This window comes from Styela clava, chromosome 15 (genome assembly GCF_964204865.1).
Source record: "Styela clava chromosome 15, kaStyClav1.hap1.2, whole genome shotgun sequence".
Classification (NCBI taxonomy): domain Eukaryota; kingdom Metazoa; phylum Chordata; class Ascidiacea; order Stolidobranchia; family Styelidae; genus Styela; species Styela clava.
In genome coordinates, this window is record NC_135264.1 from 10,967,206 (window position 1) to 10,979,610 (window position 12,405).

General features: G+C 34.2%; 1 protein-coding gene across 1 annotated transcript; it reads right to left on the minus strand.

The window, feature by feature from the left end:
- Window positions 1–277: 277 nt before the first annotated feature.
- On the minus strand, window positions 278–12,405 carry LOC120334319 (uncharacterized). Its single transcript, XM_078109368.1, has 17 exons — window positions 11,994–12,405; window positions 10,395–10,450; window positions 8,467–8,596; window positions 7,762–7,904; window positions 7,320–7,461; window positions 6,947–7,112; window positions 6,704–6,837; window positions 5,183–5,417; window positions 4,455–4,658; window positions 4,119–4,328; window positions 3,875–4,030; window positions 3,285–3,439; window positions 2,431–2,569; window positions 2,254–2,345; window positions 1,829–2,055; window positions 1,566–1,748; window positions 278–1,274 (listed from the first exon to the last, which is right to left on the minus strand). The coding sequence occupies exons 1-17, from the start codon at window positions 12,082–12,084 to the stop codon at window positions 282–284; spliced, it is 3,456 nt and encodes a 1,151-aa protein (XP_077965494.1). The 5' UTR covers window positions 12,085–12,405; the 3' UTR covers window positions 278–281.

The window sequence follows — 12,405 nt, forward strand, 5'->3', positions numbered from 1 at the left end:
TAATAAATTAAAACTAAACGTGTCCAAAAATAAAGATACAGTTTCTCTTAGTTAAATTTGGATAATAATGAATGCTAGCCAGAAGAGCCGCGATAAATCTCTTGCGAGCCGCATGCGCCCGAATCCAAGAAAATTATCAAAATAGATAGCGCCGTTTATTCACTTTTAACAACTGTCATTTGCTCAAAGAAACTAAATCAAATAATTTTTTTCAAAAAAAATATATTTATATATATATAATGCACAGTATTATAGAAATAATAAAAATAAAGAAAATGATTCTAATATAACGTTTCAAAGTTCTGGATTAAAGGCAATCCTGTCGTATCGCTTTTGTCTCGCTGGTAAGTCCAAGTTGGAGTTCCAGTGCCAAGTTTGAGTTTATTTTTGTACACGGGAGTTTGTACTAATTTTTTCCCAATAATTCTCATATAATGCATTTCTTGCATACAATTTGTTACATAATCAGGCGAACCACCAAATGTAGTCTCTAAGCACTTTAATAGCCTTGTATACAAATGATTGAAATCTTTGTTTAATCTATAGGCATCAGAGTTTTTCTGATAAATATTCTCACCAGGATTAAAAATTAACGGCCACACTCCATCCTGACTAAACGATACTGGTTCGCCAGAGAAACAAAATTCGTATTCAGTCTCGTTCACACATCCGTCTATTTTAATGCACGGGTATAGTCCTAGCGCATTCGATTTTCGTAATTTCATCAATTTGTTTCCATATGCAATTTCCATAAACCTATAGTAGTGTGGAAGAATATCAGAACTATTGCTCAGATGTGGCGCACAGCTCGTCCCCCCTTCGCCGTCGTGAATAATAGCAATAATTGCATGCAAAGCGCTTTTCAGATCATATACTCCAAAGATTGGGGATTCATTATTCATATCATCGGTCATTTCAGGTCTATGCCAATGAGTAGCCTCAATTTGGTAACTTTGATTTCCAGTAAATATCGTGTCAGAATCATAATTTTCGGTTTGATAACAAGACTCTAGAAATGCAAGATTTAGAGCGATCAAAGTATAAAAAGCTCCAATACTCGAAATATCTGTTTTTGAAATACTATAAATTGCGTTTGAAGAGAAGTTTTTAATCTTTTCCCAATCTGTGGTAACGTAGGCACCATGACCTAAACAGTCACGCTTGGTCTCGTTATCAGGTATTTTGTATGAATGATCAGAAACAAATTTTGAGAAGATAGAAGATGACGGATTTGGTGGAAGCATTTCTAAAACTCTGATGACATTTTCTAAAATCTGATAAACAAAAAATGGATTAATATGAGATAACATTACAATATTTACATTTTGCAGTTTTAGTAAGGAATGGACATCGTTTACAAATATCTTGTTTGATATAACGATTAGAATATACATAGTTATTAAAATATATTTTTCCTAATTATAGAATACATTTTCCTTTTTATTTTCATTGAAGGCTTTAAAATTGATAATAATAAAAAAACATTTTTACATGAAACTAGCCGAAAAATGTTTACGATAAATATACCATTCCCTAGCTATTCACCAAAAAGTTGCCTTTGTTACCTTTTTCTGATGCTCGTCTGCCGGAGCTTCAATTGTAAGGAAAACGTCATTTATTAATCCTTTAGTCATTGGCCCAAGAGTAATTATCAAGTTTGGTGCGATTTTGTAAGATTCGCCAAACTCCAAAGTTGTTGGATATTGGGGAAGGTTTGAATAAGTGGACAAATTCACGGTTCCATCGATCTAAATTTGATAAAAGATAAATTTGATATTAACGAATGTCAATTCACCCAAAAGAAATATAAATTATTACTCTATATTACCGCATTCAGTATGTTGGCTGCGAGAGACATATGCAACATCTCGTCGACAAAAACAGATTTAAGAATATCAGCGGCCTCTCTGTTTCTTCCAAATTCCGTTTGCAAGCTCAGCCACGCAGTATAATAAGGAGGTATTGTGGTTAGCTCAAGAGTTATTGCTCGTTGTACCAATTGTTTCACTTGCTTTTGACGCTTTTTTATCTCTTCATAGTCGCAAGTTGGGAGTACTGTAACAATGAGTTAGAATTATAAAACGCTACACTTCATCATATTGATTGTTTTTTTTATTGTTGTTTTGTGCTTTATGCATCAGCCATTTGATAAAAACATGTATAACCCTAAATTATGTTGTTTGCAAATATCCACAAATTACAGTTGTTCTCACCACTGTACATGTTGAAGTAGCCAGGAGTAAGTTACATTACCTGGATTATCAGTTTCTATCATTCCACACTCCATCCAATTTTTAATTAACTTTGCTTTACCTTTTGATAAATCACGCGATATTGGCATGTACCTGCAAATATGCGAAAAATCGCATTAACAAAAGGAAAATCTTGTAAATATACAAAAAAAAACTTGTATTGATTGATCAAACATACCGTGGGTCGTCAAAATCTGTCTCGAACATGGCATATTTCAACATTCTATTTCTTTTTTTGACGTCAGCATAGGAAGAAAGGTCTATGATGTCATTCTTCCACATTATAGGATATAAATTGTGGTAAAGTAGAAATATGTCTGCAAAATAACATCATTCATCAAATTTATTTATGATTGAAATGCCAGACAAATTTGTTGACTTTGCACTCATTGTGTAGTGTGACGACCCTTGTTTTATCTGTTAAATGATGTCATGTGATATTGTTTCCATATTTGGTATTTTGGCATTGGGGACACTGGGGGCGCTATGACACTGTCGATCTGTCCTTCAGTATCCTGTTAGCGCGTGCTGTGGTTGGTACCGGTACAGTGTGGTTGGTTTTCGGCTGGATTCTAGTCATGAGTGTCTATGGGAGTGCCTCTGGTCTCCGGTGGGTTATCAGGGATGTTTGTTTCTGGTTTTGTGACTGCGGGATGGGAATTTGTTGAATGTTTTTATGCTAAACAGTAGGCTGATATTATAGTTTCAGTATACTGTAGTGCCATTGCAGTTATTTTAGCGTTGTATTTTTGGTTGTTGCCATGGAATTAGCTATCATCAGTACTGTTCAAGGTGTTTTTATTGTGTATATTCTGTTTTCTTGCATTGTGCTGCCTGGTACTTGTCGCTTTATTGTATGCTTGTCGTTTTGTTTGGAGTATTTGGTTGTGTTGAGATTGTTAATTAATAAATAGAATAAAATAGCATAACTTGAAGTGATTATTGAGAAGAACTTTGACGTCAGATCATATTGAAAGATATTCTGAACTTGGATAATTATTTCATAGACTGCCGGTACGCTACAGTAGTTACCTTTTATGTCCGTCCACGTCGGGCATTGAATGGTTTCTACTTCTGCATATATCGCTATGACTGACGGTATAGTTGCCAGATAATATTCATAATATTTTTCTGTTGTTTTTTCTTGTCTCATTAAGCCACCATCGATATATGTTTTATTATTGTACCTCAAAAATAATAATATAGATGAAAATATATTCAGTGTAAGAGTTTGAATATTTACATAATATAACATATACTTTTTTCTTGTAAAACAAATCAAAATTTGGCTAGCGCCTCATGAACTATAATCGAAATCCATTATCAAAATGGCGGACACATGAAATTGAGAACGCCCTGATATGAACTACACACATTATGGTTTTCATAGTGTATCTATTAGCAATGTTCAAAATGTCATTAGTATACGTGTCACGTTTTCCAATCATTAATGTTTTACTTCCGACTTTTTGATATTTCTAAATATAAAGCTTTCAACAATACCAACATTTTAATCTCAACATTAATGTTTTTGCATTTACTTCCAAATTATAACATTGAGGATCGGTTCAATTGCTAATAATTTTATGATCAAATATTAATATGAATTCTGTTGTAGTTACCTTAAAATAATTTCAATGGGATATATTTGACCATCAAGTCCACAACCTCTTGGATTACCTGGGTCGAAAGCAGTGATTTTGAATTCGTATAAACCTGGGCGCTTTTTTGAAGGAGTATGCGAAAACTGTGCTGCATTTCGGGGCTGCCCATTAGCGCTGAAAGAACATTAAACTTTCAGATTAATAGATCAAATATCAAAATATATTCATTTGAATTTTTCATTTATTCATTCTCAGAACTGACTTGCTACATATATTCCATCCGCAATCCGTATCCGCAATTGAGTTTCTTGCAACGTCCATAATGACATCAACACCATCTAATGGTTTACCAAAAGAACTGACGAAAACACTTGCTTCGTGAGTTTCCCCAGGATTCATTCTTGACACGTGCTTCCCCATAAATCCAATGGTAATTCCACTCTCAGTTTCAGAAAATATGATTTGCGGGTTTCTGAAACAAATTTATGTCTTGGAAAATAATCAAGCAACGCAAATTTGGGGCTATGTGTGAGAATGTGGAGACAAGTTAATAGGATATTAAGTGAATCAGAGCTTCTTCTGCTGAGTTAACACTTACTTCATGCCATGCATTGTTCTCACGATCGCCAATTCATGTGACATCATCAACGCAATTGCTTCGTCAGGTACACGTTTAAGATCGATATTAACGATTCCTCCAAACAGGCTATACCACTCATCATTCTTTTTCATCGATTCGGAAATTGCGCCATCCTGAGTTATATAATGGACGGTCTCTTTGGTACCTTCTCTGCAGTCGCGGCTATTTTTAAGATTTAACAAAAATGAAAATTTTATGGGCAACAGTTAACAATATTACTTTGTTAATACTTGTAGTCTACATTTCGAGACGAATATGTCGAGCATACGGTGAGAAATAAGATTCAATCAAAGATATATTTCTACTTCAGTGGTCATAATATTATTGGTCAACGATGCGTGACTAAAGCGGAAGAAAATTTCCCTCGCAAATATTGCAAGCACCGCTTTCAGTGCCGTTAGAAAATAGTGATAACGGACTAAATGTATTGAAACAATAAGTTTTTGGGTATATTAGTTAATATAATAAATGGTCACACGACGAGGTCAAGTTCAACATGCTGATGTATATTTCAAGAAAAATCAAAGTCAACCTTACGGTACTTGAAGAACACTTGTGGTTTCGCGATATGATACTGGTAAGTAGCCTCACATTACGCTACAAATTCTAACATGTTTATTCAAAGCTTAGGTATTCATGTTGCAGTTCTATAATAGTTTGCTATGAACTTGCAATACCGCACTCACCTGCGATACAGATTTCGTTTATCTAGGTTCATAACAAGATCCAGGGATCCTATGATTTCTACTATATTAAATTCTCCATTAGTTGTGCAATTAAATGCAGTTGATAAGTCTATCGACATGATTTTATTCTGCTGGTCAATGTAAAATGGCAGACTTCCTTTCATTGGCCAGCTACTTTCGGGATACATGCGTCGCAAAGCAGTCGTTGCAAGAGGATCATCATCGCTTGTCATTCCTGTTCAATTGATGAAATTACGATTAAACCTCCAAGTACTGGAATTATCTCAGAAATGTAAACAAAGATATGTAAAAAGCAGTGAATTGCGCTATCGTGGGTGATGGGGATTTAGCTATGAACATAGATCGACAGAGCGGTGATTAAATGTGAGTATTGTAGAAAACAGACGTATTGTAGAAAATCAAACGTGTCGTTTTATATATTTCCAGTAGTACGCTAATTATATATGGAAGTTTCAACTGTGTACAGTCAGGGTTCTTAAAGTGGGCGTCGCAACGGCCAAGTGCGTCGTTTCAATTTTTCTAGGGCGTCCTAAAACTTTTCCCTTTTGCGGAATTATACCTGAGATGCGTAGAAAAAGTCTAAAATCTTGTTTGAATCGCACTTGAGAACTGGATATGACAATATATTTATTATTGGACGATCAACCTTATCTATATGTGACCTCACTAATGTCATGGATCATTCAATACTGTTCCCATTATGACATAACACACACTGGATAGGCTTGCGTGTCATTCAATTCTAGGTATTGGACACGTTAGTGGACATAACGATCGTTTTGCATTATTTTTGGACACCTAGTGGAAAACTTAAACAGTCACTTTTCTTTTTGATTACTGGACCAATTTCTTCAAAATTGTCCGTGGTTGAAGATGATTTTTTTTCTAGAAGGCTATTATTTATATTTATTTCAAATATTTCGTTTCGTTTTTTGTTTGCTATGACGTAACCAAACGTTCTGCGGACGCTCATCAGCTGATTCCGTGCTCGGCGATTGCCGGTGGATCTAGTGCTTAGCGAAAGTGGGGAGTTTTCCGTGCCGAACGTTGGACTGTGGTATGATTTTCGGAAATTGCCGAAATGCTCTACGTGTCCATATATTTGAGCATAGCTCTCTTGTTTCTAATCCACTGATGAACATGGTAATATCGAGCATTGATGAGCAACGTTCAGCACTTCGTATGCGCATGGACTTAAACGGATATTCAATATTGACACCACGGCAGTTCTCTTCAAGCATGATTTAAATAAAACTCATTGCAAAAGAGGTCTTTTATTGAAAGATATCAAAACATTTTTCACGGGGAGTCGCAACTTGAGCATATTTTTTGAAGGGCGTCACAATACCAAGAAGTTTGAGAACCACTGGTGTACAGTATCTGATTCTACCACGGCCACAGATGCTTTGAAATACCATGAGTGCTTAAATATTTCGATATCACGAGCAATTGAAAAGCAGGTACGCTCTATGTTAGTCGTAGAGTGAAATCCATAATTACCTATGGTCCCGGTTACTCTTCCGGTTAGTGATTTCATCTCAAACTGGTCCATCAGGAAAGAAATTGAGAGTTTAGTTGAATTTTTGAACATATTCTTGATGTCATTGTTTAGCCATTTCACATCAATTAGAACACTGTAGAATGAATTATGTTAAAAGCTAACCAGTTAAAAACTACTTCTAAACATTTTCATGGCATATGAATTTATTATAAGGCAACATAAGGTAACTGAACTTGAATCACCTTTTCATCGTAGCCATAACGTAGTCCCCTCTTGGCTTTGGTTGCTGAATCGCGGACGTTTTAACTTTTGCTTCCAATACTCCCTGTATTTTTAATTGCAATCCGTAAATTTCTGAAGCGAGTTGCCAGTCAGGATCCAAGTCCACTATAGCTACAGGGGAGGTTTCTGCCAATAAAATGATGAATGATTAAGTATCGCGGAAGTAAAGCAGGCGACGCCGCCATGAGAAACGTCTTATTAAAACTTGTAGGTTTCATCAATTTCATTATGTTGAAAATATCCATTTGAAATCGTATTATGTTCGCTTCAAAAGTACTGTGGCCGTTGTTTTGGCAACATAAGATTTTCCTCTTGATACTGAATCTGATTTACCTTTTATTTCACTTCCAATGATGCTGTCATTGGTAGAATATTCACCATTTTCTCTAACCAGTGCTGTCACTTTAGCGTCTATGTGAAATCTTCCACTTCCGTCTGGATTCCAATTTGTAGTTCCGGTCTCGTAACCGCCATCCTGTACAGAGAATAGCAAAAGCTTCAGCAATATATTTGCAGTTACCTGTACAAAATGTACCTTTGATACAAATACAACAGTATTTTCTGGAATATACATTTTTCCTGAAAAAAAAAAAACGTCGAGGTCTGAACTGAAAAGCACAAACATGAGATACACAATCATGCTTTAAATTTCACAACTGCCAATTCCACGTTTGATATGAAATTAACACCCGAAATCCCAAAATCAGACGTCTTTCGATTTTTTAAATATACTTAGTTTCCAAATATACGCTATTAAAATGTCAAGCATCACTACCTTTCTTGTCAAGATTTCTATATCTTCTTTTATATTCGGAGCCGTGAATCTCTTGTTGACGTAATTACATCTTACATTATTTATGGTATTGACGTCAGCAGTAAATTGTCCGTAAAAATGCATTCGAGGAAATGAAAGATAACCTGGATATAACGTATGATAGTAAAGATTTCGTATGATATTTTATGCTATATTTTTAAACGTATAATAAACAATCATGCCTGTAGGAAGCGCGGTGTTGCACTGAAAACTGAGGTATTGAAATTCAAATGATGTGGATATGGATTTAATTAATCAATTGTTTATTGATCATTGTTAACTGTTAACCTACTTTTGGGCTCGGATAGAGTTTTGATCTGCATATAATACTAGCCCTAGGTATTCCCGTAGCTTACAAAAATAATATAAATATCTTTTACCGGTTCTGATAAAAAAAAATTGAAACTATGGTATCGTATATTAAGATTCAAATTACTACTTTTCAGTACGGCTTCCCTTGAAACATTGACGTGGCAACGCATTGTGTAATGTGTTACGTGACTCCAATCACGAATTCTTGCACAACTATATATAGTCGTTTAGTTTCACTGTTTCACAGCAAGTGCTAAAGTAAATATGCGGGAACGTCCTTGGTAATTTTGGATTACTGAGATTTATAAAATGGGGCACATGTTGTATGTGGTTACCAGTGTGAAAAGAGATTACTTGGGCAAAACTTGATAAAGCATGGTCTTGTTTCATTGCTGCGGCACTCATCCATTCCACTAATGCAAATCCATCTTTGATATCCAGACCCACAAGAAGTACTGCATTGTGACCAGTATCCATAGAGTTTCTACAAAAAATAGGGTAATGAATTTAGTATATTTTTTCAAATTTACTAATAGCTTGTGAAGCAACATGAGTCAATGACGTTGTAGGGTAAAACGTATGAGAAGCTGACACAAATAAATGAGTTGCTCACGCACTATTTTATTGAACCCCGTCGCATTTTATATTTTTAATTTTATTAAAAGTTTTGCATTGCAACATTTGGCATGGCACTAGAAAGGAAGAATTAAAAGCAATCTAGTGTTATTTTCAAATTGCACCTCATCACTTTCAATAATCAAAAAAAAAAACGCCAATCTATCTCATTTGGCATGGGACTTGAAAGGAAGAATTGAAAGCAATCTAGTGCTATTTTTAAATCATATCTCATCACTTCTTTTAATCACAAAAGAACGCCAATCTATCTCATTAGGGAAATAAGTAATAATGCAAATAATTCGCTCGCTAAATGCAACAAAATTTAATGATTACGTGCGTTTTTAAGCATATTGCATTATAATGACTACATAAACAAATGAAAGAATCGTGACGTATTTGAGAAAAAGATGGAAATTTTTTGGGAAATGTGACGACATTATTACAATTTCCACTTTTCATCGATAGGTTACTTACTATGGTATTCAAAACATGGCGTGCCTGTTTCAATAGTAGTAGTGAGGTTTTGATTGATTGCGACGAAATAAAAGAGTGAAAAAGCTTTTGATATTAACAATTTGATGATAATTGTGCTAAATGACCATTTATAAACGAAGTGAGGTATTCTCGGAATCATCATTCATTTCATTTGAGCAAAATTACTTTAAAATAAAAATGCAACGCAAACATTTTGCGAACAAATTTGGAAATTGAATCCTAAGAAATTCGAAACGAAATTGAAATTCCAATGTAAAAAAATTAAGGTCTTTTATCAATAGTTGGACGGGAATATAGTTTCATAACGGTAGGCTATTAACGACAATAAATAATCATATGATAAATCATTGTTCAAATTATTTTAACCATTATGTATCACATTAACGAGCAAATAGACTTCCGGGAATAGAAATAACTTCCGGCCACGTTAGCTAAAAATAAAACACATCTAAATGAAAATATAATGTTTAGTCGTTTGGCTGAAAGTACGGAATAATCAGTAAATTCAACACCAAAAATAAAGGTTGAATTGTTTATACACTTGGTTTAATCTATCGATGGATATGAAAAATTACTACGGCAAAATAAATCTAAATTTTATGACTTTGTTTCGTAGCATTTTTCTACAGTATGATTATGTTAATTATGATTGATAGTTAAGTATTTTGCGTGTCAGCCCGCGGTGATCAGTTTCACTATAGTGATGGGCACTTTTGATTTATGATTGATTTAAGTCACAATCTCACACCACCACACGACATAAGTAATGCTGCTGCACAAATTTGCAAAAAGCGCGAATTCGCGATGTGACAGATTTCCCCTATTCACAATTATCGTATGTGCCCCAATTATGAAATATAAATTAGTTTTAACTTATTGTTTCACTTATTTGTTTCTAACGAGTTTGACAATATGGTAGTCAATCGCGATTTACTTTGCAATTATCGTTATTGGGAAAAATCCACTTTAACGTACTTATTGGCACAAAATCAACTAGAATTTGAAGAATGGTTCAAAATAAATAGTGACTTTGTGGTTGTTAAATTTCCTAGTGTATAACAATTTTTAATTCTTCTATAATTACATATCGTAGGAGAAACGGGTAACGTTGTTTAGTGAGATGAAAACTGGTGGGTGTAAATTGCTATGCTCAACATATAGACACAAACCTTTTTCGCGTGTACCAGAGTTGAATCTCTATTATCCGGATGTTCGCCAAATTTATCTGAAAAATTAACGAAATCCCAATACAAAACATGTTCTTGAAGATTTTTACGGAAATCATAAAATAGCCATCATTTTTACCTAATAGTGTAACTTTGGCTAAAAATCATGAACATTTTTCTGTGTTTTTACACTTTACCTATAATGAAACTATGTACTAGCTACGATGATTTGCAATTACATCAAAATACTTGATGCTATATTACTCACTCGACTGCTAAAATTAAAATTTTGCAATAATTTTTTTCATTTTTGTAAAAATTTTTGAGATTTCAAATATATATTTCGACAATCGCTGTATGTATATGCAATGCAACATAGATGAGGCGGGTCGCCATTTTTTATTATATCACCAAGGAAACGAACGCTACGCCCTTGTTAGCGCTTTTCAGTAACCAAAACCAGTTGTAATGGCTTTCAGTCAGAATGGCAAATCGAATGTACATTTCCAAACAGTCAAATTCGTATTGCCTTCAAATACAATACGTCTAGATCAGGGATGCCAAACTTTTTCAGCTTGCGGCACACTAACAACAACATTGAAAAGTCGCGGCACACTTCTTACAAATCGGTTTTATTAAATCCCTTATTTGTAAATAATATTCGTTTCGGCAGTAAATGGGATTAAAACAAGATTTTTTGGGTCAATTGTAACAAGTCTTTATCGTTTTTATTTTTTTCTGTCAGCGCATAAAATTAATATTTGCAAAATCATGAAAATGTTATTGGAATTTTTTTTTTTTTGTACTGTATATATTGTATTGCCTATGTTGTACTGATATACTGATAGAAAATTTGCATGGCAAAATTTGGGGTAAAATTAACTGGAAATATTTCATGTGAAAAATTATAAAAATAATATCAATTCAAAAGTCTCTTCAATTTCTTAACTGCTGGCATTTTAAAAAAGATTATCTAGTTAAAATCTCGCGACTTTGTTTTGAGCGAACTTGCATTGCTGGGTTGGGGTCGAAAATGTATAATGCCTTATATATTAGAGAATTGTGGCATATTTTACATCACCCATCGATGGACAGAATAATAAATCTTTTTACAGGGTGATACAATAAAACGATATTCATACAATATGTTCCAAATGGACTAGGATCCGATTTTTGGGTCAGCCTATATATGTGTGGTACCGAACTACACCCATTACTGATTGCAATGTAATAAAGTTCATGTTACAGTGCTGATTATTGTGAAAAAATCTCGGGAATTTTGTGAAAATTTGCGACAAACTTTCAAGACCTTGGCGGCACGCTAGTGTGCCGTGGCACACAGTTTGGGAAACCCTGGCCTAGATGCTACCCACCCCGAGATAAATGTTTCTTTCGCTACTCCTCACGTCAATCAAAATTAGACAAAAATAAAATTACGCAAAGGGTGTCATCTTTATGAAATATTCTTATTGTCCTGGTCTACATAGAAACCGTGTCAACAAATTTTAAATTCTATTACACTTAATGTTTGTAATACACCAGTAAAACAAATTGTTTCTAAAAGCTGGAAAACTCTAGGATCAAAAAGTTGAATGTACTCACCTATTTCATGACTTTCTAGCCATGAGTTGTTTTCAGTACAAAGAAATGTTGCAAAAATTACTACAACGTGCACTAAGTTTAAAATCTCCATGTATATTGCTTACTAAAAATTATGATAAATATGCACTCAAAAAATGTTGTAAAATATAGAAACTCCTCGAAAGGATAAACCTTGGAAAATTATCAAGCAAAACCCTCCCATCTCGATTAGGAAAAAACGAGAAATTCTTATTATGTTTCAATCGAAAATTTCGAATCAAATATGGACCTCAAAACTTCTCATGTTTCGATTCCGAGCAGTCTAAAATTACAACTTGACTTGGTTGTATAATCCAACCCCTATGATGTTGTCGTGCTTTTCGGTCAACATTGACAACTCCGAGTTGTTTTTTAATCCATTATCTTCAACCAG